The 25,973-nt window shown below is 46.7% G+C and overlaps 1 protein-coding gene across 7 annotated transcripts in view; it reads right to left on the bottom strand.

The window, feature by feature from the left end:
- Window positions 1-693: 693 nt before the first annotated feature.
- Window positions 694-25,973, bottom strand: part of SPATA6L (spermatogenesis associated 6 like) — a gene marked incomplete at its 5' end in the record, with an annotated part of 50,217 nt that continues 24,937 nt past the window's right edge. For 4 of the 7 annotated variants that reach the window (XM_080820705.1, XM_080820706.1, XM_080820708.1 and 1 more), the window contains 7 exons: window positions 694-2,113; window positions 7,570-7,671; window positions 8,732-8,825; window positions 12,992-13,191; window positions 13,950-13,984; window positions 16,773-16,875; window positions 24,425-24,502. In XM_080820705.1, coding sequence (XP_080676831.1) covers window positions 7,582-7,671; window positions 8,732-8,825; window positions 12,992-13,191; window positions 13,950-13,984; window positions 16,773-16,875; window positions 24,425-24,502 — 600 coding nt within the window. In that variant the 3' untranslated portion in view covers window positions 694-2,113; window positions 7,570-7,581. Of the gene's footprint in view, window positions 2,114-7,569; window positions 7,672-8,731; window positions 8,826-12,991; window positions 13,192-13,949; window positions 13,985-16,772; window positions 16,876-20,076; window positions 20,320-24,424; window positions 24,503-25,973 lie in introns of all 7 variants that reach the window. The other 3 variants (XM_080820702.1, XM_080820704.1, XM_080820703.1) reach the window with 1 other exon arrangement.

The raw sequence follows: 25,973 nt of genomic DNA, 5'->3' as shown, positions 1-25,973 counted from the left end.
AATGTTTTATCATGTTTAATGACACAGATCTTCCCAAAGAAATCCCAATCCCTCACAAAATTATTCACATTCTCATATACCCCAAAAGCAAAATACCTCAACTGCAATCCTGGCCCCAAGGTTCCTCAAAATGGAAATAATTCCTTGAGACATAAAAAAAGGTAAAATAAGAATAAACAATAGAGTTAGCTGATCAGAAAGTGAAAAGAAGACTAATTTGCAGAACAGGAAAAAAAAAAGACTTTAAATAAGTACGGGCGTTTAAGATCTGATACCTAAACTGAATCAAGGAATTAGACTCAAACCACTTCAGAAAACCTGAACAGCGACCGCGCCAGCATCTACTTGAGCTGACTCACCCGGGACGCCGACCCACAGGCACCGGCTTCCTCGAGCTGCTTATGTCCTCTGTAAGAGGTTCCTTTCTGGGCCTCATGTCACAGCCTTCACGTAACACAGTATTTTTTTATTTTTAATGATGACTGGACGTCAAAATAACGGACAACTGTAGTCTCAGACACACCTGAACAGACAAGCAGGTGTAATCAAGCATTTGTCTGTTTTCCAAAGTGGATGACATCCCCCTTGTAACATACACACCTTTACTGTGTGGCTGGAAATTGAGAAGAGAATAAATGAACTTTGTTTTACTGTTTTGGGGGGTTTTTTCTCCTTTATGTATTAATTTTTTTTCCTAATTTACCTCACAAACCATTACTGTGGTCCTAATGAGAGAAGGAAATTGGACTCTCACTGGATCCTTTAAAAGCTAAAAAGGATTTAGGGCATCGTAGAGGAAAATGCCAGGTTATAACGCGAAGGAAAGACCAAGGCTCCCGCTTTCAGGCCCCTTGGCTCTGGGCCTGTCCGCACAAAGACAGATGCGTCTCCAGCCGCACGCCGTCCCGGCCCGTCCTCCTCCTCATGCTCCCTCAGTCTGTGTGAACATTTCCCCAGGGTGCCCTTCTAGCTCATTTTACATCTGGTTTTGGCAGTCATGTCTGCAGAGTATATTTACTTAAATAGCTCTTCCAGAGAAATATTTGAGGAAGGTTTTGTTCCTCTTATAAATGTATGAAGCACTGCGGGGGGGGGGGGGGGGGGGGCGGGGCCGGTGACAGAAGGGGTGGTTTAAACTGTAGTCGGAAGAAACCAGTCTCCTCCTACAAATGTATCCTAGAAGGGGAACATTTAGAGCAGGAGCTGAGTTCTCCAGATGTAAGGCTCCCTCTGCCTGAGTTTTCAGGGGACTTTGCGTAAATCAAGCCTAACACTAAAAAAAAACCAACCAACCACCAAAAACAGATTTACCGAAAAGAAAATCAGGTTGACAGCCTTTTCCTGAAGGATTTATCAGGTTATTCCTCTACACAGCAGCTTCCTCCAGCTCATGTAAGATCTAAGCTGAGGAAGGAAGGCAGGAGGGAGGGTAGGAGGAGGGGGAAAGCAGGGGAAAGCGGGGAGGGGGCAGGGAGGAGGAGGAAGGAAGGAAAAATTTTAAAACTTTCCAAAAACACATCCAGTGGGACGCCTGGGTGGCTCAGTTGGTTAAGCGCTGCCCTTGGCTTAGGTCATGAGCTCGGGCCTCCCTGCTCAGCAGGGGGTCTGCTTCTCCCTCTCCCTCTGCCCCTCCACCCACTTGTGCGCCCTCTCTCTCTCTCTCTCTCTCTCTCTCTCTCTCTGGAATAAATAGTAAAATCTTAAAACACACACACACACACACAGTGACACAAATGAGGAGCTCCTGAAAAGGCATCCTGACACTTTCATCAAAACTCTAAAAAGGGCTTTCTAAATGAAAAAGCACCTGCCACCCAACTACGGTTATTTTCTATTCAGAGCTCGAAACACATCGACCAACTATAACATGAATTCTCCGACTTGACAAGAAAGTATGAGCCCCACACAGGAAACACTTTAATCAGTCACTCTTACCTGGGCACAAAAGACTGAGTACAGGGTTTGATTTGAAAGGGGTGAGACACTGGTGATTCGTAACAAAAGCTGTTGTTCCTTTCGCTAAGGACGTGTCAGTTGGCTCCCTGGGTGAGTTGTCCACGAAGCTCCCCTGCCTCTCCTTCAGGTTCCCTTGTGCAGCTGGAAGTTTCACACACTGCACATGGTACAGAGAAAAAGGCAAACTGTCAGCACCCGGAGAAGAAGGTGGTGTCACTCGAGCCCAGTCCTGGCACTGAGCCCTACCTGGGATCGATGGGGGTCTGAGCTGGCTCTACAGCCTCAGGGCGTGAGGAGGCCGCATTAGGTAGCAGGACCCAGAGGCCCGTGACCTTGGGCAAGCTACCAGCCTTCTTTGCTTCACATCAGGATGAGATAAGCCGAGTATCTACCTCTTAGTGTTCTCCTGAGGAGTTCACAGCGTCCTGGGCTCACAGTGAATGCACAGAAGCTGGGCTGAACTGTTAAGCCGGCCCCCATCCTGTTCCCTGAACAGGATCATATTTTTGTGCACAGAGACAGTCCGTATAGGATTGGGGAGGGTTGGTATTCCAAGTCCCCCATCTCAAGCCGCCTGCAGGATTCTCCATCCTAAATGTGCATCAGAATCTCCCGAAGAACATTTTCAAAAATATCCTTTCCAGGGGCGCCTGGGTGGCTCAGTGGGTTAAAGCCTCTGCCTTCGGCTCAGGTAATGATCCCAGGGTCCTGGGATCAAGCCCCACATCAGGCTCTCTGCTTGGCCGGGAGCCTGCTTCCCTTCCTCTCTCTGCCTGTCCCTCTGCCTACTTGTGATCTCTGTCTGTCAAACAAATAAATAAAATCTTTTTAAAAAGCAAACTCAACACCCAAAAAACAAACAATCCAATCAAGAAATGGGCAGAGGACATGAACAGACATTTCTACAAAGAAGACATCCAGATGGCCAACAGACACATGAAAAAATGCTCCACATCACTCGGCATCAGGGAATACAAATCAAAACCACAATGAGATACCACCTCACACCAGTCAGAATGGCTAAAATTAACAAGTCAGGAAATGACAGATGCTGGCAAAGATGTGGAGAAAGGGGAACCCTCCTACACTATTAGTGGGAATGCAAGCTGGTGCGGCCACTCTGGAAAACAGCATGGAGTTTCCTCAAAAAGCTGAAAATAGAGCTACCCTATGACCTAGCAATTGCACTACTGGGTATATACCCTAAAGATACAAACACGGTGCTCCGAAGGGACACGTGCACCCGAATGTTTATAGCAGCAATGTCCACAATAGCCAAACTATGGAAAGAACCTAGATGCCCATCAACAGATGAATGGATAAAGAAGATGAGGTATATATATACAATGGAACACTATGCAGCCATCAAAAGAAATGAAATCTTGCCATTGGCGACGATGTGGATGGAACTAGAGGGTGTTATGCTTAGCGAAATAAGTCAATCGGAGAAAGACAACTATCATATGATCTCCCTGATATGAGGAAGTGGAGATGCAACGTGGGGGTTTTAGGGGTAGGAAAACAATAAATGAAACAAGATGGGATCGGGAGGGAGACAAACCATAAAAGACTCAATCTCACAAAACAGGCTGAGGGTTGCCGGGGGGAGGGGGGTCGGGAGAGAGGGGTGGGGTTATGGACATAGGGGAGGGTATGTGCTATGGTGAGTGCTGTGAAATGTGTAAACCTGGCGATTCACAGACCTGTACCCCTGGGGATAAAAATACATTATATGTTTATTAAAAAATTTAAAAATTAATAAAAAAATTTTTTTTTTAATCCTTTGCCGGCACCACCCAAAGAGATTCCAATTAAATAGGTCCAGAGCGAGGCCCAGGGATCAGGAGTTTTCAGAGCGCCTCCCCCTCCCCCAGTGATTCTAATGTTCACCGAGGACCACTGACCCAGGAATGTGCCTCATGGTTTGGGTGGCCAGTCACCACCTGTGTCTGTTGGACTGGCGAGACTAGAGGTCCTGGGATAAAGGGAGGGGTGACATCATCCACTGTATCAATCCCCATAAGCCACCAAACAACAGGCCCCTCCAAGCTGTGACTGAGTCAGAGAGAGGCCCCGGGGTTGGAGCCGGGCATGTGCAGGCTGACCCGCTTTTTGCTTTGGTTCTAACACAGGTGAAGGGACCCCAGGGAGACGAGGTAGCACAGCTCCTGCCTGCCCACTGGGGACAAGTGAGGTTGGAAGCCGTGCCAGCCACTGTCGCAGGACCTGGAGGCTGAATGAGCTATGACAGAGCAGAAACCAGCTTTCTCATTAATTTCTGTCCTTTTTTGGTTTCTTTCTTGGTTTATTTCCATTTTGCTCCTCGTTAATTTTAGAAAGGTTTCTGTGCTACAGTTCTTGTCTGCGTCTGAGGACATGAGCCCTGAGTTCCTTGGCCACCCTCCTAGGAGCATCCCTAGTGGGGTGGCTCCTGCTGGCCGGCCACGGTGGTGGGACACTCATGGGCCAGAGCTGGGGCCATCTGGTCAGTCTCTGCTCCCTTCTTGGGAGGGTTACCCTAAGGAAAAGCAACTCCGATACGAGGGTTGGAGGAATGAGGTGCTAAGTGGAGGCAGGTCTAGAAGCAGAAGGCAGAGGGCCTGGGTCTGCCTGAGGGACCCAGAGGTGTCACAGAAGGGGGCCTGGAAGCCCGTCCTTGAAAGCGGAGTCCCAGTGAGCTCTTGCCAGACAGGGACGGCCAGATCCCACCCTTGGTAAGGACCGTGACACAGAGACAATCACGCCTTCCAAGAGAACTAGGGTTGATCCTGGAGAGAGTAGGAAGTGGTTTATGGGATTTGCGGGGGGGGGGGGGGGCAAAGTCACATAACACGAAATTTTGCTTATGTTTATAAAATTTTAGCCATTTCAAAGTATACAAGGGATCATCTATTTTATACCAAAAGTACCAAGTCCCAAAACATCCAGAATAACGAGAAATAGATGTGTTCCAAGCCCCCCCCGCCCCGCCCACCCAATTCTCCACCCGTTCCCTCATCAGACAATCAGATTCACTGTTTTTGGCTCAAGAATCACTGGCCCTTCTGCGCTAAGGTTTACTGTTCCATTTCCCCCAGTCTGGAGACCACTAGGAACCCAGGAGAGAGACGTCGGCTCAACAGTGAGCGCACAGAGGTCGAGAAGGCACAAGATAAGAACTAGAGCTGCAAGCAGGAGGGGGTCTTTGAGAAAAGCAAGGCGGGGGACAAGGGGTGGGAGCCCGCGGGGTCTCCTGCACATGCTCCTCCCAGAGCTGTCTTCCTGACCCCTAGGGGGACTCTAGCCGTCCCATCTCGGCAGCCTGATCTCCTTGTTTGGATCCTCCCTGGATTCACGGAGATACTCAGCGTCCTTCTAATAAATGCCCTGTTTGCTTAAGACGAGCCGAAGTCACCTGAGTTTCCTTACAACCACCAACACGTTCACTAACACGGCCCTCCAGCCCTGCCTCACCATGAATGCATGACCCAAATGTGGGGGTGATATTCTAAACCACTGGGTGGCAACTTGTGTCATCAAAGAAACCCATTTTCTGCCTTTTTTTTTTTTTTTCCGTAAACTCCACCCCCAACATGGGGCTCGAACTCCTGACTCTGAGATGGAGAGTCACACACTCCACTGACTGAGCCAGCCCGGCGCCCCAAGGAAACCCACTTTCTAAGACAGGAGTTACTCATTTTTTCTTCTTCCCTTCTTTCTATTCCCTCCCACCAGCATCCACGTATCTGCTGGTTTTATGTAACTGGATGTCCCCCATGCTGAAAGTCAACACAACTTGGCATTCAGTAATTACGTGGGCCATGTTCCCATGGCGGTCATTCCGTGGGCCATGTTCCGTGTAACTGCCTAATAAATACCGAGATGACTGTTTTGGCAACTGGAGCTTAAGTGGCCCAGAATCCAGCCTTTCATCGACCAAGCAGAACGTTCCGAGGTAGAAGCTTGCAGCATGGGCTATTCGCGAGCCCTCCTCCACATTCCTTGGTGCTGATGGCAGAGTCCTGCCAGCCCAGGGGCAAGGTGGCTTGTGCCTAAAGCACGAATGGCCCCTGAGCCAGACTTTCAGGAGCCTGACTGCCGTGAACACCCAGCATATCATCCGACACTCCTTCATGGCTTAAAAAGGTTCCTAATAATTTCAGTGTCTCTAGGCTGTTGTTGCTGCGTTCGTAAGAGCACAGGCTCCTCACGGGAGATGATCAAGGGTGATGTCCACAGACCCTGCTCGATTCCAAAGGGCTCCCCTCTTTCACCCCAGGGCCCCCCCTATTATACTCTAGGTTTGGGGAGGCAATGGAATGTAATGCTTTAATAGCATGGTTGCTAGGAGTGCCTGGATGGCTCGTTTGGTGAAGCCTCTGCCTTCAGCTCAGGTCATGATCCCATAGTCCTGGGATCGAGCCCCACAACAGGCTCCCTGTAGGGAGCCTGCTTCTCCCTCTCTCTCCTTCTGCCCCTCCCCCCTGCTCATGCTCTTGCTCACTCTCTCTCTCTCAAATGAATACATTTAAAAAAAATAAAAATCTTTAAAAAATTTTTAACATAAACAAAAAAAAAAAATCATGGTGTCTGAAGCCAAACCACCCAGGTTCATATTCCCAGACATGCCATTCACTGGCCATGTGACCCTGAGCAAGGCACCTAAACCTCCCCATGCCTCAGTTTCCTTATCTGTGAAATGGAACTAATGGTAGAACCTACTTCATAAGGGTGTGGTAGGAATTGGGTATTAACTCATCTGATGCATGTGAAGTGTTGGCACCAGTTCCTGGAGCTTGGGAAGTGCTTAATAAGGAAGAGCTATCACAATTCCAGGCCCGGGTAGAAAGGGATGAGAAGAGAACACCTCAGGAATAACGTCACCCCACAATGTGGCCAACTACTGACCACAGACCTGAATTCTACAGCTGTCTCATCACCCCATTCCACACTCACTCACGAAAAAATATTTACCCAGTGCCGAAGTCATGTGCTACCATGATGGCAGCAGGGTGGCAGGAAGGGAAGTGAGGTTCTCGCTCAGGGCCCACTCCCGGCATTTGGAGTTGACTTTGTCTATGTTCAGTGGGATTCCACTGTTGGGTGCCAAAACTGGCTACTAGTTAGCAGAAGGACAGAGTCCCTGACCTTGGGAAGGTTTCATTAGTAGAAGGGGCAATCAGCCCTTTATAAAACCCATATACAAATATAACAACAAATGGTGTCAGCTTTAGGAAAGGAAAGGGTGGCGCACTAAAAAGGTATGCCTTAGAGGGGAAGGAAGTGTCCTGGAAAGTCATGAGACCAGAGGATAAAGAGAAGTGACCCAAACAGGGTCAGGAAGTACTATTTCAGACAGAACATAACAAGTGCAAAGGCCCTGTGGCAGGAAAGAGACTATTCGAGGAGCTAGAAGCGGTGCCACGAAAGAAGATGGGAGGGAGGCAGAGGAGAGAAAGAGAGACAGAGACAGGCCCGGCAGACCACAGACACACATGCTGTAGTCCTCCTGTGAGGTTCTTGGGGTCTCCGCCCTATCTCCCCTCCACTACATTTTCTAATTACTTCATCCTGACAGCAGGAAATTATTTAAGCAAATCAAAATAAGCAGCAGCACTTAAGCTGCTTACTTACAAAGACAGCAGCTTAAAAATATCTCTGTTCATGCACTGGGTATCCCTTCACCAGGCAGCTTGGTCTTTCGATGATATACTTTGCTCCAGAGACAGAATATTCCTACAACAAAAGCCAAGCCAGCAACTGCGTTACACATAGTGTAACACAGAAATCGTTACACATATAAATCAATGCTACTCAGATGTGTGCTTTTGCATTTAGGAGGCCTATGGACCTCATGCCTGCCATGACCTCATGGCAGTGGGGTGGGTTTAGTATCCGTGTGTGCACGAGCATGCAAATTCTCCCTTCTTTCTTGTTCTTCTCCCTCCCTCCCTCCCTTCCCTTCTTTCTACATTTTCAAGGGATTATTTTACTTGAAAAGACTAGAAATTAACAAAGCAAAGCCAACAACTTTGCCAAGAGGAAGCAAAGTAATTTACAACCCCTCCCTGTGAAAATGAATATTCGTTTATAAGTGTCATTCTGTAAATCTGGGCTACGCCTGTGTTTAAGTCAAGACCAAGAGGACCCCTTTGACTATGACACAGTATCCTTAAATCCAACCACTGGGGCCACTGCTAACCTTTCATTTGAGTTCTTTTCACATGACGATGGGTCACTTGGCTAACTGCCGCTAGCCTGCAGTAGAGAAAGTACTGGGTGTATCTTATCTATGGGTCAGAAACACTCCCCAGATCCCACACGTCAAACAGCCAAAACACCTTATCAACTTTTAATGTTTTCTTCCGCGCTGTAGCCTCACACAGACAGCAACTTCTCTGGACTGGGGGATTCCTGTGCACGGTGCACAGGTCTGGGCTTCCAGCCGGGGAGACTATCTTCTCTCCTTGAAAGCTCCATGCTCCCCTTCCCTGCAGGACCTCCACCCAGCGGGTGCCACCCTGCAAACTCTCTGCAACTCACTGCTCAGATGGAAGCTCCCTGGTCTCTTCCACCAGGAAGCCTGCCCTGATTCCCCACCGAGTCAAGTGCCCCCTTTCAGATACTCTCAGAACACCACGCCCCCTCCTTGGTAAGCATCACAATTTTACATTTAACTCTGTGGTTACTGGATTAATGTCTGTCTTCCCCCCGCCCACTGCCCCCAGCCCTAGACTGACGCCCCCGTTCCCATGTGATTTTGTCAGCAGAGATTCCGCTGTCTCGGAAGTCCTACCTTGTGCAGGTTTTGCTGAGCTCTGTGGGATGTCAGGAGACTGCACACCCTTTCATGGATCTTCCTCCAGGAGGAACTAGAGCAAGGGTGGAACCTGGCCAACACACGAAAGCAGGGTGGAGTATTATGCAGCTGCTAAAAAGGATACTTCGAGTACAGAACACAGTGGGTGGCTATTTATAACTTACTAGCAAGAAGCAACAGGAACAAGCAATATACACAGTGTGCTTTGCACGTCTTCATTAAGCGTCCGCGTAAGATACACACTGACGATAAAACCAACCGGAATGTGAAGAACGGCTGGTGTTTGAGTCTGTGGCTATGAGTGATTCTTCCTTGTACTTTACTGGGCATTTCAGGTATTTCTCTCAATCCTTAGAAATTTCATCCATAAATGTTTAACACAAAACGTAACCCCAACTGTCTTCCGCCGCAAGGATTGTATGTTTCATCTCGCTTACTTGAGGCTACTCAGACCCAAACGTCACCACAGATGGTACCAGAGCCTTCCAGTTCCTCCGACGGGAGGCTCCCCTCCACGGCTGGCCAACACCGCTCCCCCGGCCTGGAAGGCCGCCCCCCCAACCCCGATCCCAACTCGTGTGCACCCCACCCACCTTCAGAGCTCAGTCCGATCACTGGCTGCTCGGCAAAGTCCTTCCTAACCTCCTCCCGCAGAGGGAGTTGGCTACTCTACCACCTGCACTTGGGGTCCATTCCCCCTTGCTCCCAGTGCTTGACCACTGACACCTGGTCAGTATTTGGCTCATGTCTGTGTCCACCCCTAGACTGAAACTGGCACTGGGAATCCAGGGCCCCATAGGTACTGAATACCACGTAGGTATTTAATATTCCTTGAGTCACTGAATTCATCCCTTCATTCATTCATCTTTGGGAGGGGAGTGGGTACCAACGCCTAAACTCTGAGGCAGAATGGGCCATTTGGTGATGAAGAGCACAGAGACCATTTTCCAAAGATTCTTAAAGAATTTCAGCAATTTGGGTACAATCATTCTCTTTAGCTAATGTATGATAAACACTGGACCGTCCTGGGCAAACCAGATGGCCTCTCCATGACTATGTTATCCTTTGTCACAGTTTCATGGCCTAATTTACAAATTCATAGTCAAATTATTTCCAAAGCTCTCCATTTAGAGGGACTCTGGGCAAACAGAATTTGCTGACCCATCAGAGGTAGAGGATAACATTCTGGTCTGCAGCCAGAGTCATCATCCTACAGTCAAATGTGCTAACTCCTGAGAAGGTACTTGCAAAAACCCCCTGCTGCCATCCAACAAAACCCAGACTCCTTAGCTTGGCTTCCCCAGTACCTCAGGCTCTCGACCTTGGCACCCACTATTCCCCCAAGCTGGTCTAACTTCTAGACGCCACCAGGGCCCACCACCCATCCCTCCCCTCCTTCTCACCACCATCCCTCCCCTCACCAACAATCCCTCCCCTCCTTCAACTCCATCATAATCCAATCCCCTCCCCTCAAGGCCCACATGGAAATACCCCCTCCTCCGTGAAGCCTTCCATCAGTGCCTTCCCTCCTCCTCCTTTCTACCCTGATAATGTTTGGTCCATACTATTCTCAAAGCTCCACCTGACAGAAAGCCCTCTGGGCACATGTTTTTAAATCCTCTGCTAAGCTGCAAGTTCCCAGAGATCAGGAGAAATGCCTTAAATGTTAGGGTTTCCATTCCAGGCTAGCAGACCGGCTACCAATCCTGTTCTCCTCCAAGGCACTCTTCTGCCCACAGAGACGCTATAGGCCGCCACACACCCAGCTCCAATCCCAAGGATTCTGACTCCGTAGATAGGAGGCGAGTTCCTAGTGAGCCACAGCTGAGAATCACTGTCCAGCTACAGAAAGACACTCAGGAGAGGCTGCTGGAGAATGCACAAGCCATCTCAGAAATTTATTTAAAAAGAAATGAGGCCTTCCTTATCTGCCTCTTGAGGAAGTTGCCCACCTCCTGCTCTGTCTTTCACCCACTTGTGGATGGTCCTTCTGTCAAATGCATCTCATCCAGTGACATGAGTGTATGCCGGCCTCCCAGTCTAGTGTGGGAGCCACTGGCAAGCAGGGACACATCCTGACCAGCAGAGGCAGCCCCAACTCCGTCCCTCAGAAATGCTCACTAGGCTGATTACGAGGAGTTTGGGAAATGTATAAACACAGGCACATGGACAAAAGCTATAAGCTGTCCCTGATTCTGACAGCAGAGAACCATTTTGTACCTGTAAGAGAATGGCTGTTTGATCATCACACCCATTTTACAGATAGGGAAACTAAAGTCTAGAAGGTCTACAGGGCTGAGCACTTCTGTGAGATCACACAGCAGTTAGACACAGATGGGCACCAGAACTCACGTCCCCTGACCACCAGCTGAAGGTCCTTTCCCGTCTCTGTTTAAAATCTTTATGTCCAGAGGCTAAGCCAAGAGGAGACAAAGGCCAAGTAGAGAGAGGGACGTAAATGCCTCTAACCACCTGTCTCTGCGTGCCAGGGCTGGTTTTTTAAAAATCTATTTCATGTTATTTTCCTCCCAAAAAGTAAGTAATAAGGAATTCACCATTCTTTAATAGATTTTACTAAAATATTTGACTTGGTTTCCTCGAGTCTACAATACAACATTTCAATGTAAACGTATTCTATCATTTCTGCAAAGCACTAAGAACGCACGGCCACTTTCTTAGTCTTAGTCAAACTTAATATAATTCCTATTTAAATTGCAGGACTTTCGTTTCATTGTGACTTTCATTCTGGGATTTACTACCTACTGGGACTTACTACCAAGTCCCTTTGTGAGCAATCGTGTCACTTGGATACGAGACTCTCTCTCCTTATTGTCATCACTAACAGTGCAGAGAAGAGGAGACCGGCATAGCCTTCATTCAGAACAACTGTTTGTTTTTTGTTAGTTTTTTGTTTTTTTGTTTTTTTGTTGTTTGTTTGTTTGTTTTCAGAACAACTGTCTTAAGAAAGACAAAAACCCTGTGATCTCATCTGTAGGTGGAATTAAGGGAGAGCACAAACAAGCTCACAGCTACAGAGACCAGACTGCTGGTGGCTGGACTCCGGGGGTCAGGGGAGTCAGAAGGACAATTTCCTGTTATAAAAGAAATACAGAGGGCGCCTGGGTGGCTCAGTGGGTTAAAGCCTCTGCCTTCGGCTCAGGTCACGATCTCAGGGTCCTGGGATCAAGCCCCGCATCGGGCTCTCTGATCCACGGGGAGCCTGCTTTCCCCCCTCTCTCTCTACCTGCCTCTCTGCCTACTTGTGATCTCTGTCTGTCAAATAAATAAATAAAATCTTTAAAAAAAAAAAAATACAGAGACGTATGCGTGGAGACTACAGTTAACACCATTTTGGATATTTAAAAGTTGCTGAGAGAATAAATCTTTTTTTTTTTTTTGAGAGAGAGAGAATAAATCTTAACAAGAGTTCTCAGCACTCTGTAGAAAAAACAAAATTCTGTAGCTACGTATGGTGACCAAGGTAAACTGGGTTTACTGGGATGATCATTCTGCAATATACACAAAAACGGCATCATTATGCTGTACGCCTGAAACTAGTATAATATGTCAACTATCCATTTTTAACAACTGTCTTAAAAACGTTATCTTCAGTGCCATTTTCCTGGAGCTAAGGTGACCAGACCGTCCTGGCTTGCCTGGGAATCAGGGGATTCCCAGAATGCAGGACGTCAAGGGCTAAAGTCACAGTAATCCCAGGCCAGCTGGATGGCTGGTCATTTTACCAGATGGTACAGTCTGGAAAACAAAGGTCCCTCTCTCGATTTCTGGTCTGCCTTCCACATATATGCAATTGGGCGGGAGGTGGGGAGTGTTATTTGTGACAATCCTATACATAAGCCAAGAAAAAATGTCCAAAAAAAAGAGAAAATACACCTACATGTTAATAATCTTTGCCTTTGAGTGGCAGAACTATGGGTGATTTTTTCTTCACTTCTTTCGTTTTTTTATGAAAGACAAAAATGGATAGATAAATAGCGTCTATGCCAAGTTAGCTGTTTGTCCCGTTTTCAACAAACATTCTGAGATATGCTTTCCACAGGCCAGAGAAAAGGCTTCAACTCTTCCTTCTGGGAAGACTTAAAAGCGAACACTGATTTTTCATATCAACAGCTGAATAACCCTAAGGAAGCAAGCGATGGAGTGACCAGGCTTCACTCCTGCTAGACCACAACACACTCTTCACACAATGAAATAAATAGGGGGTTTGCCGCTGACCTTTCGTCGCAGAGAAGGGGCTGATCCAGAAGAGGGCTGGCGGATCTGGAATGCTGGGAGGTGGCAAACGAAGCTTCCCCGAGGAAATCGGCATCCCCTTGGTTACTGTAACTGGGCGAGGGTTTTCCGAACTTACTTGAATCGAAAGGTGATGATGATTCTTTCCTTAAAACAATCCGTTCATCTGGCTCTTTGATAACCTAAGGGACAACATGCATGATTCTTTAGCTGTGATTTTGTATTCGTTTGCTGAATTTAGAGCTGGGGGTGGGTGGGGTGAGGAAGGGGACAAGCGGATAGAGGGCCTGCCCCCGGGGAGCTCCCCCAGTAAAAGAGGGGCAGGAACTGGCAGTGTGAGAGACAAAATGCTCAGAAGCCCAAGGTCAAGGAAAGGTAACCAAAATTCTGCACATTTGGCATATATCCACAAGCCAAAAGAAACTCATGCTCTGAGGTTTGATTTATGAGCATATGGGATTATCAGGTTTGGTGAAGACATCATTTTTTAAATAAACTATTTAAATGCCACGGCATGAAAAGCCCCATACACTCCATTCTTTGCCTGTATCTATTATTGGAATATCGAAGTCTGAGCCTTCGTCTTCCCAAACCAATCAAACTTCAAGAGCAAGTGACTTACCACCTCTATGTATTATGAAAGTTTTCGCTTAGGAAAAAAGGCAGGAACAACACCTACTCATGAAGCAGGTTCTGGGGCCACATGCAGGGGGATTCATTCCACAGATGAAGAGAGCATACGTGAGGCGAACAAACCAACGAATGCAAAGCACACAGGAGGGCCCAGGCATCGCTCAGACTCTGCTGGGACTACAGCAATTCCATTCCCATGAGCGGCCCTTGCTGGCAATACACTGTCCACCACTCGTTGGGGGAGGCCCAATAACCGACATTAGAAGCGGGAAGTAAGTCATTTCACAAATGCTATTTCTACAATTACCTTTACGTTAGCGGCAAGGCTGTCAAGAGAAGCAGCTAGAAGAAAGAGGAAGAGGTGTTTCAGTGACTCATTACGACCAATTACCCCTAAAACCACTGTGACATTTGTTCCACAGAGCACGGAAATATGACATGGGGATGAATTGTTAAAGAATTTAATGCTCCCTTGTAAGTTACACTGTCACCTTTTACAAGTCCCTTGAGTCACTGCGATCCTATCTAGGAGTGTTTCTGTCCTCCTGAGGCCCAATGAAGTTGTTATTAATGACAGCACACAGGGATGTGGGAAGGGCAAAGGAGAGCCTAAAGTGAAGCCATAAATTCGGTAATCCTTACACAGCCTGGAAAACAAAACTCATATTGGCCCAGGCACCCAGAGCCTGAAAGAAAGCCACGTGGCTGTCAGATAAATAAAATTCATCTACTCTGCCTCTTCTGTCATTCCCTCTGTCTTTGGTTTACGTGGAACCCTATTTATGCAGGAATTCTCGAGCAGACTTGTCCAAGGTAGACACAAAGGTTACATAGAGACAATAAAGAGACAAGAGCTGGGGAACGCATAAGGCAGGAGAGGTGCACAGCGTAATCATTACCCTGAACGATCCTAAGTTAAGCAGACCTAATGCCAGAGGGTGGTGAGAATGACCAGGAAGTGATGTGATAAACTCACACAGGCAGAATCAAGACTAAATTGGATTTTTCCAAATTCAGGAAAAAAAAATGCTTTTGGAAGGAGTCTTTGCAAGGCTAGGCCAAGGCCACCGTGCCTTCCCGCTCTGTGCTTGGGGCTTAGGCAGTGACAACCGGCTTTTCGAGGATTGCTGATGCCCCCGTGCCACTAGCAGTAAGAAGAGAGATAGGAAAAGGGCTTTTTTCCCAGCCCAGCGCTCATAGCCTTCAGGCAGAGCCGTGGGTGTGTCTGTCTTGTCCCAGAAGCTGTCTTCTCCCCAGCTCCCAGCTGAGCAGGGGGGCTGGCAATGCTAAGGCCCTTTACTGCCACAGCCACAAATGTGCCTGTTGCCTAGAAACCCCCTTGCAACTGTTTGGAGCACTCCCTTTCACGGGGGGCTAGCCCTTGCTGCCTTGTCTCTCACAGTGCAGTCCGTGAGCCAGCCACGTCATCACCTGGAAGCTTGCAAGGAAAGAGGGCTCCCAGGCCCCACCCCAGCCCTGCTGAATTCAAATCTACTCTTGAACAAGACCCCCAGGTGATTCAAATGCACATTCAAGCTTGAGCAGCACTGCTTTCGTCTACCTTAGGCCTGGATGAATGAGCTGACAGGTGACCTAAGCAAAGGTCTGGCTTGGAAGCTACGGGGACTCCAGCTGAGAAACCAGAGGTCTGAACGTCTTCTCTAAATGTAGGTATGCCAAACACTGGGGGTGTGACCAGTGCACACTCTGTAAGCTCTCTGGAGCCTCCCTTCTCCACCTGCCAGGATTAAGAAAAGACAAAGAGGCCGAGACCGGTGTGATGCATGAGAGCCCCATTGTAACCGAGCCAGCATTAAGCCCAACATGTCGTCCCCGGGAAAGGACGTCTGCTGTTGCCTGATTTCACCGTAACAGGGAAGGCAGTGCCACTTGTATAGGCGACATGGGTGATTTTCAATCCAAAGGACTTAAATTAAATGTCAGAGGTGACAAAGCACCTTCTGCTTCAAACCTTGCACTCTGTCCTTGGTGGGCTGCTAACAGTCACTGTGATTCAAGAACACCGACTTGAGTTACCAAAAGAGACCATGCGGCCCCTTTAAAGTACAAGCCTTTAAGCCTAAAATAGGGAACTTGTCATCAGGGACGGCCTAGGTCCAATTCCACCAGGAGTCAAGAAAATGGGCTGGCATTTCTAGCCTAAGAATTCTGATCAAGTTCAGGAATGGACGAACTTCACCGCCATGACCTTCAGAGCTGATGTGGTGCGGGGTTTCAGTCATAAGGTCAATGCCACCAAAAGATGCACTTACTCGGTGACTCTCAACATATCTCATGTCCAGAGATCTCCCCAGGGGTCACCAAGAACTTTCAGGAGCTCTGCGAGGTCAAGACTGTTCCAATAACACTAAGACAGGACTTCTCTCTTTCTCATTCTCTCACAACTGTACAATGGAAGTTTCCAAAAGCTACATGATGCATCATGACATCACCACTCAGAATGGCTAATGGAAGGTGTGCTTGTGTATTCCAGTATTTTACAAATTTCTCAGCTTCCATTTCTAAAATGCTAGATATTAATAGATCTCATCTATATAAACTATTAATAGATCTCATCCGTATAAATAAAAACAAAAAAAACTGTATAAATAATAATATTTAAGAAGGCAAAAGGGTCCTGACACCGCCACGGGTGGGATTCCCTGCCTTAACCTAACTGAACCTTGCTTTAGGCAGCGTTGGTTCCCCTCCTCCCTGACCTGGAAGGAGCAGAGGTTATGCCTCCTGATCTCCACCGAGCTCCCACTCCTTCCCATCCAGAGAAATGCCAAGCCTCATCTGTGAGCTCTCAGCGGTGCCTCTGAGGGCGTTCACCCCAGGACACGTGCCCGGCCCAGCCAGGGAGCACCTGCCGCAGAGCTCACGGGTGATGGCGTGACAAGAAGCACGCTCCTGCAACAGCTCGGGGAACTGGGAAAGGGACAGCTTCTCCTCCGGCTCTGCTCCAGGGGAGATCCCACCCTGCCAACTCCACAGCTGGACGCGACTTGAGAATCAGGCCTCGAGTTTCCAGAGAAACTCGGGATGGCCCAGAAGGAAAGAAGATTTCGAAGGAGGATGCATTTGTTCCCACTGGGGAATGTACAGGCATAACAAGAAACTTGAGTACCTCTTCTCCCCGGAAAAGGCAAGTTTGAAAATTTAAGTTTTCTTCTCGACTTTCGGGACTGATACTCTGAAATATTCTCGCCAAAAGGCTTTGCACTGTCCACCTGAAAGAAAGGGAAGAAATATGATCTGAACCCACCATAGCTTGTGTTACCCTCTCCTCGTTACCTGTAGTGCCCTTCTCCCCCTCAACTGTGGGCCATGAGGGTAAAAAGAGGACGGGAACAAATTAAATCCCAGTCTCCAGGCACGTTCAATGTTATCCCAACAAGGGAAGCTTGCTTCAACATGAAGGTATGGGCTGTATGTTAGCATAAAGTCAGACATCAATTATATTTTAACCACAGGTTCAGGATCGAGCCCAGCAAAGACCAAGTGGAGTTTATTTCCAAATATTTCAAAATAGGACAGAGTTTCATGGTCCTAAACAGTGAGCAGTGTGGGCCTAGATGTGGTCCTCCCTGAAGACAAGGGATGATGACTGGCTGGTATTTCAGTCATCCACACTCCCTTCCAGTGTGAGTGGTCTAGAACCTTGAAAAAAAGAATAGTGACAACTACATTATTTTAATGAAGGGGACCTTATGTTCCTGAATTGGACAAGACAATCTGTAAGCCAGTCCAAACACTTGAAACAGGGACTCCAAATATTTATGACACAGAGTTGCTGGATTTTTTTTTATCTTGTTTCTTTCTTTTTTTTTTTTTTTTAATTTCAAGCAGGCAAGTTATAACATTATTCTTCATCCTACTTTCAGAAATATATTGATTAGAATGTCCAGTCTTCACATTAGGACCCTCTAAATTATAATGCTTCTACTTAAAGAAATGTCACATACAATCAGGATATCAGGCTACATAAGAGTGAATCCGTAGAAAGCATTTAGAGAAGGGCGTGGTACACAGTAGAGACTGTACGAGAATTTGTTAAATAAAATAAATATTAAGCCAGTTTTATTCCCTATGAAATCTACCAAGATTTTAAGATTATTTAGCCCAAGGGGCATCGACTACTATGTATCTCACAAAAATCTACTTCCAACGGAATGAAGCAGACTGCCCAATAAATTCAATTCAACAAGTTTTATAAAGCCATGTTTAAAGACTGGTTGCTAGACTTTGCCATTTTTACCCAAGTCACCAGGAGGAAAACAGCTGTTCTATGGTTTCTAGCCAAGTAACCTCTGTTACAAACCAGCCCCGCACGCCGTTGTCCCTGTCACACCCCCACTTTGCGGCTGACTGTGCAATGTATCTTACGTTCACACGCAAATGTCACCAGCAGGGATCTGAAGCCAAGTTATCGACTTGACGACAGTATCAACAGTTAGCGACCGAAGTCATAAGAGCTCTCAGAGAATAAGTCATTAACCAGAACGTAATATAAGAGATGCTTTCAAATGTCATATTAACCACGTATATATTGAGAAACTCGCCTGGATATCCAGTAGAACTCCAGCTTTGGGGCGGAGGGGGATCCTTATGGAATTGTAAAAAGTGAAAGGAAATGTACTCAACTGAATAAAATTTTTACTTTTTTTTAATGCTGGTGAGCCAATAGGTAATTTTTTTTTTCCATTTTTTCTACTTTCCATTACTCTCCCAGGCAACACAATGGCAGGAGGCTAGTGTGATTACATGTGCGGGCTGCTTCCTGGGGGCTACATCTAAGCCGGCATTAATGAGGGCTGTGAGGAGGCCCATCGCCTCTGCTTCCTGCAGACACGTTTGTCCTGCCAAAGAGCAACCACCTCATTTTAAAAACTCAAGCACTTTTCTTTAAAACTGAGGAAGCTTTCGTTTTCTATTGCTACAGAGCACACGTCAGCCTTTGTTATGTGTGTCTTCTACCCCTGCCAGTCCGCTGATCCTTCTGGATAAAAAAAACGGTAGGTTGTCACAGGGAGGGATCACACTCTATTAATAATTTCCAAAAATTAAAAATAGGGATGACTGGCATGTACTGAGCAAGTTCTTGGCACGAGACATCTTTGTATGACTTTCCTTTTTTTTTTTTTTTAAGATTTATTTATTTATTGTCAGAGGGAGAGGGAGAGAGCATGAACAGGGGGAGCAGCAAGCAGAGGGAGAATCAGGTTCCCCACTGACCTGACCAGGGAGCCCGATGTGGGACTCGATCCTAGGACCCTGGGATCATGGCCTGAGCCAAAGGCAGACGATTAACCAACTGAGCCACTCAGGCATCCCTTTGGATGACTTTCCTGACAATGACTCTAGGCAGCGAACTTCAGCTAATCATAGTTATTATTTAATTTGAATTCCCTCTTTTTTTTTTAAAGATTTTATTTATTTATTTGACAGACAGAGATCACAAGTAGGCAGAGAGGCGGGCAGAGAGAGAGGGGGGAAGCAGGCCCCCCACTGAGCAGAGAGCCCAATGCGGGGCTCGATCCCAGGACCCCAAGATCACGACCCAAGCCCAAGGCAGAGGCTTTAACCCACTGAGCCACCCAGGCGCCCCAATTTGAATTCCCTCTTTAGGGGCACCTGGGCAGCTCAGTCAGTTAAGTGTCTGCCTTTGGCCCAGGTCATGATCCTGGGGTCCTGAGATCAATTCCCACATTGGCCTTCCTGCTCAGCGGGGAGCCTGCTTCTGTCTCTGCCCCTCCTCCATGCTTGTGTGCTCTCACAATCTCTCTGACAAATAAGTAAATAAATACAATCTTTAAAAAAAAAAATGAACAGATGAATGGATCAAGATGTGGTTCATATACACAATGGAATATTACTCAGCCATCAGAAAGGATGAATACCCAGCTTTTGCATCAACTTGGATGGAACTGGAAGGGATTATGCTAAGTGAAGTAAATCAAGCAGACAAAGACAATTACTCACTCATATGGGGAACATGAGGACTAGTGGGGAGGATCACAGGGGAAGGGAGGGAAAACTGAAGGGGAAGAAATCAGACAGGGAGACAAACCATGACTCTGGGAAACAAACAGAGGGTTACAGAAGGGAAGGGGAGGGAGGACAGGGTGACTGGGTGGTGGGTATCAAGGAGGGCACGTGTGGTGATGAGCACAGGATGTTATATGCCACTAATGAAATGTTGAACACTACATCAAAAACTGACAATGTATTAAGTGTTGGTTAATTGAACATAACAAAAAATACATTAAAAAATAATAAATTAAAAAACAATAAAATGTTTCCAGTTCAAAAAAAAATGAATTCCCCCTTTATTTAGTATCACCCATGTGTTCTTATGGCCCAGCCTTCCTGGGTTTTCTCCTCATTCGCACCTTCACCCTTCTGACTCTGAAAAATAATTTAAGGCTCACGTGTCTCACTACAAATGGAGGTTTGCTTCCCCCGGAGAGCCTGATGTTATTTCCAAGGTTCAGCTGAGCAGGCTGGTCGTGAAAGCAGCGTTGGGCGGAAACGGGAGAAGGCATGCGGGTTTGCACACTTTGGGGCAGTCTGTTGAGATTACTGTCCTTTGGCTTCCTCTTTGTATTATTTAAGGGGAGTTTGGGTCCATCTGTTGCAGATAAAGGCCTTCCTGAGTTATTATATCTTTCTTCCTGGAACAAAAACAAGAAACGCTGTTTTTAAAAATGGAAAATGGGGGGGCGCCTGGGTGGCTCAGTGGGTTAAGCCGCTGCCTTCGGCTCAGGTCATGATCTCAGGGTCCTGGGATCGAGTCCCATATCGGGCTCTCTGCTCAGCAGGAAGCCTGCTTCCCTCCCTCTCTCTCTTTGCCTGCCTCTCTGCTTACTTGTGATCTCTCTCTGTCAAATAAATAAATAAATCTTTAAAAAAAATAAAAATAAAAATAAAAATGGAAAATGGGGGGGCGCCTGGGTGGCTCAGTGGGTTAAAGCCTCTGCCTTCGGCTCAGGTCATGATCCCAGGGTCCTGGGATCGAGCCCCGAGTCGGGCTCTCTGCTCAGCAGGGAGCCTGCTTCCCCCTCTCTCTGCCTGCCTCTCCGCCGACTTGTGATCTCTGTCTGTCAAATAAATAAATAAAATCTTTTAAAAAAATAAAAATAAAAATGGAAAATGGGAGGAAAAAAGAAGAAGAATTCAATCAGGATAGAACTGTATTGAATGGAACTTTGTCTAACTCAGGAAGAAGACTGAACATCTCAGATTTGCCAAACATGAACTTAAGAAAGGGTGTTCTCGCCTTAGTTTTTCTTCAGCTCAGCTTAACATCACTTACTAGGCTGGCATAATATATTTCAAACAGTGAAAAGTTTTTGCATTAGGAGGAAGTTGGAAGGTAACAGACACCCCTCCCTCATCACAGATAGATGACTTACTGGGGGGAGGGGCTGAATTGGGCATACATTCTGGCCCAGCAGTTTCACATCAAGGAATTCATTATAAGGAAATAACTATGTATGTGTATAGCTACATTCTTTTTCTTTTTTATTTGAGAAAGAGAGAGGGCGGGGCAGGGGCAAAGGGAGAGGGAGAAGCAGATGTCCCTTCTCAGCAGGGAGCCCCACGAGGGTCTTGACCCCAGGACCGTAAGATCATGACCTGAGCTGGAGGCAGACATTTAACCGACTGAGCCACCCAGGCGCCCCAGCTACAGACATTCTTATAACCATTCAAAAAATGAGAAATCAGCTGTACTGGTAAGCAATTTCCTCTCTGCTCCAAACCCACGCGGCTGATACTCAGCTTTGGGATACAGGGGCAAACCCTTCTGCTCGTCCCGCGATTGAGCAGAGGCTCCACCACTAGGAGGCGCCAGAGGGAAGCTGCAAACGGGAGGAGGAAGCCAGGACTCCCACTCTGAGTTCTGCCTTCCACTCCCATCAGCGTCACCCCAGCCACGGGGCTTCACCGTGAGAGAGGCACGCAGGGCCAGTGTTTCGTTTTCGCCCCAATAACCCCAGACCCGGCCTCAGTGCGCCCCGCTCATATCTACCAGCACGAGCCGCCCAGAGTCCCTGAGTCCTGCCCCACCGGACCCTCCCTCCAAGCTCCAGAGGCGCCAGCAGTGAGCACGGTCCCCCCAAGAGGTCTGAGGCCCGCCCATCAGGGCCCCGCCTCTGAACCCCTGAGGAGGCACCTGGGCAAGCAGCACCCCCCCCCCAGCTCTGGTCCCACCTGCGTGGGGTCTCTCCCTCAGGCTCCTATGACCTTTATGACCCCACCACTTCCTCCCGTCCCTCAGCCCTAGGGATGGAAGCCGCTTCAAGTTACTATGTCTGTCACTTTGTGTCCCCTTTTACCCTCAGTCCTTCAGTCCTTTAATCCCTGTTTGGTCTTCTAGATTTTTTTTTTTTTAATTTATTTATTTGACAGAGAGAGAGCACAAGTAGGCAGAGAGGCAGGCAGAGAGAGAGAGAGGAGGAAGCAGGCTCCCCGCTCAGCAGAGAGCCCAATGTGGGGCTCGAGCCCAGGACCCTGGGATCATGACCTGAGCCGAAGGCAGTGGCTTAACCCACTGAGCCACCCAGGTGCCCCACCTGTTTGGTCTTTAAAAAAAAAAAAATTAATTAGATCTTTTTACTAAAAGAACAGGTGTGGTTTTGCTTCCTGACCAGACTCTGACTACTGTATCAGTGAAGAACCCAACAAGAAAACCATTGGCCAAATCATGGTACGTCCATACAACGGCCAATTATGAAGCTGTGAAAAACTGCCTGGCCTAAGAATACTTAAGGATGTGAGAAATGGGGCACCTGGGTGGCTCAGTCAGTTAAGCATCTGATTCTTGGTTTCTGCTCAGGTCAGGATCTCAGGGTCATGAGATCGAGCCCCACATCAGGCTCCACGCACAGTGTGGATTCAGCTTAAGATTCTCTCCATCTCCTACTGCCCCTCCCCCTCCTCGTGCTCTCTCTCTAAAATAAATAAATCTTTTTTTTTAAAAAAAAGGATGTTAGGGACGCCTGGGTGGCTTAGTCATTAAGCATCTGCCTTTGGCTCAGGTCATGATCCCAGGGTCCTGGGACTGAGCCCTGCATCGGGCTCCTTGCTCGGCAGAGAGCCTGCTTCTCCCTCTGCCTGCCACTCTTCCTGATTGTGTTTTCTCTCTCTGTCAAATAAGTAAATAAAATCTTTAAACAACAACAAAAAGAAAAATTGTTAGAAACGTGTTTGTGGAGTATTAAGTGAAAAAGGAAAAATACAAAATCATATGCAGTATTGCATGATCCCAATCTTTTAACATTAAAACAATGTGTGTGTGTGTGTGTGTGTGTACAGAAGAATATACTCAAAAAAATGAGTCACGCTCATCTCTGCATAATAAGGATGACAGGCAATTTTTATTTTTATTTTGTCTGGTTTGCTTATCTGCATTTTCTGGTTTTCTAAACTAAATACTTTTGTTATAAGGGAAAAAACGATAAGAGGTACTACTTAAAAGTTAAGACTTAATGGAAGACCGATATTAAGAGGCCAAAACAAGATTAAAATGGCAGAGTAGAAGAGAGAGACAGACTGAAAAAAAATCACTGTGTGGGGTGCCTGGGTGGCTCAGTGAGTTAGCCTCTGCCTTCGGCTCAGGTCAATGATCCCAGGGTCGTGGGATCCAGCCCTGCATCGGGCTCTCTGCTCGGCAGGGAGCCTGCTTCCTCCTCTCTCTATGCCTGCTTTTCTGCCTACTTGTGATGTCTGTCTGTCAAATAAATAAATAAATAAATAATCTTTTAAAAAATAAGTAAAAATCACTGTGCACCAATATCAGATTGGAGAAAATAGTGGGTAAATAGGGAGAAACTAAAAAGCAGCCAACGCAGGAGCGCCGGGGTGGCTCAGTCACTTAGCATCCAACTCTTGATTTTGGCTCTGGTTGTGATCTCAGGGTCATGAGATCGAGCCCTACATCCAGCTCTGTGCTCAGTGCAGTTTGCGTGGGATTCTCTCTCCCTCTTCCCTCTGACCCTCTTGCTCATGCCCTCTCTCTTTCTAAAAAACAAATTAAAAAAAATTTTTTTTAATTAAAAAAAAAAGCCAATGCCTTCCAGAATTAATCGCTGGCCTCCTGAGTTGTGATGCCCAGAGGACTGATGCCTTTGCACGGATCAGTGACCCTCTGCGTTCAGTAGCCCTTAACCCGTAGTCTATACTTTCAAGAATTTCCCAGGACATCCAGGCAACATTTGGGATGACAAGCAAAGTCCCTGAAGAAACTTTACAAAGTACACTCACTCATTTTCCATGTTGTTCTAGAAGATATTTTAAATGGTTAAAAATTATGTACAATAAGATAAAAAGAAACACCGAAAGCAGTCAGCATGACAGAGAAATGGAAGGGTGCTCAAGGATGCCCCAAGGCCCTTCGTGATCACCAAAGACAGCCCACAAATACAGCTCTGTGCTGCGGCCTCAGGAAAAGAACGAAGGGACGCTATTATTCAAAGGATCAAGGGTAAAAGTCACGAAACAGTAACAAGAAAGCTAAGCAGCCGCCTTACATCAAACTTGTGATTTTAGCTTTTGCATCTCTTCCACCGACAAGACCATGATGAACACCTGTCAAAAGCACTCGGTCAAATGTGATAGGCTGAACAAATAATTTGAATATGGAAATTCAAACCCAGCAATAAATCTCCAGGTTTCTATTCATCCTGTTGCATTGAAACTTGGTAATGGGCTAAAATTCTTTAAGTCTGTGGAGAAAATTCCTGATAGTTCTATCACTGGGTTCTTGGTTATACTTACAGGAAATCTGTTTCTTTGCAGAAACACACGTTCTCTGATGGCTGTCCTTGTTGAAAACTCTATTTTGGGAGCAATGCCCTAAAAATAAAACAGCATAAAAGAAGCAAATAAAATTATTGGAAATAGATTTTTGGCCATCATCATCTAACTTGAAAGCATGTAAGAACCTAATTACTTTTTTGTGCGGTTGGCATAATCCACACATAGTACCTATAATATATACATAACAAATATATATATATATATATATGAGATGAAATACTATTCAGCCCTTAAAAAGAAGGAAATCCCAACTTTTATGACCACATAGAATAATCTAGAGGACATCATCCTAAGTGAAATAAGCCAGACACAGAGAGACAAATAGGCGTGCCTTACTTATGTGTGGGATCTAAAACAGTCAAACTCATAGAAGCAGAGAGGAGAATGCTGTTCCCAGTAGGGGCTGGAGGATGGGGGAAATGGGGAGATGGTGGTCAAGGGCACAAAGTTTCAGTTAGTTATGCAAGATGACTACGTTCTAGAGGTCTAGCTGATGTGCAGCAATGTGACCATAGTTAATAATACTATACTGTAAATTTGAAATTTTCTACAAGGGTAGATCTTATGCATCCTCACCACAGGAAGGAAGGAAGGATGAAGGAAGGGAGGGAGGGAGGGAGAAAGAGAGAGAGAAAAAGAGACACAGAAAGAGAGAAAAGAAAGAAAAAAAGGAAAAGAAAAGGGAGAAAGAAATAAAAAGGAGAAGCAGGGAGGGAGGGAAAAAGGAAGGAAGGAAGGAAGAGGGAGGGAAGGAAAAGAAAAAAGAAGAAAAGAAAAGGCTAAATGAGTAATAGGTGATGGATAAGTTAATTAGCTTGATGTGGCAATTATTTCACATTGTGTATCAAAACATCAAGTTGTATACCTTAAATGTATACAATATTTATTTGTTGATTATACATCAATAAAACTGAAAAACAAAACATACACATAATGAGAAGAGCTACGCCCCGTGTAACATGCAATCTGTGCCAGGCCTTGACCCGGCACAGTGCTCTGCGTATAACGACCCACCCGACCCATCCGATCCTCCCAACAACCCCGCGAGGTGGAGCCTACAGAATCTGGACTCTGTGGATGAGTAACTAAGTCAACTGACCGCCAGTGACGGCCGGGCTGGTCGCTGGACCCAGTGCTCTGGCTCCAGTGTTCATGCCATTAGCTACTTTCTCTAATGCGCTGACCCATAGAATTGAGTGACATTATCTGGGAGGAGTGATACCCAGAGGTCCTCCTTCCCCACCTGCTTGCTTTGAAAAACGTGCTTTGTATTATACCAAATATTTATGTTCATTAGCTCTATTCCCAAACTCTCCGTTTTGTTTCATTGATCGGCACTCGTCTCTGACGGGTACCACACTGAATAATGTGCACGTGTACACAGACGCACACAGACGCACACGGGTGCACACAGGGGCACACAGACGCACACAGACACAGACATACACACGTGCACACAGACAGAGACAGACACACACAGATGCACGGTCAATGGTAATGAAGAACA

Source organism: Martes martes (genome assembly GCF_963455335.1).
Source record: "Martes martes genome assembly, chromosome: 12".
Classification (NCBI taxonomy): domain Eukaryota; kingdom Metazoa; phylum Chordata; class Mammalia; order Carnivora; family Mustelidae; genus Martes; species Martes martes.
Note: the sequence above shows the minus strand (reverse complement) of the source record. Positions and strands in the feature narration are given on the sequence as shown.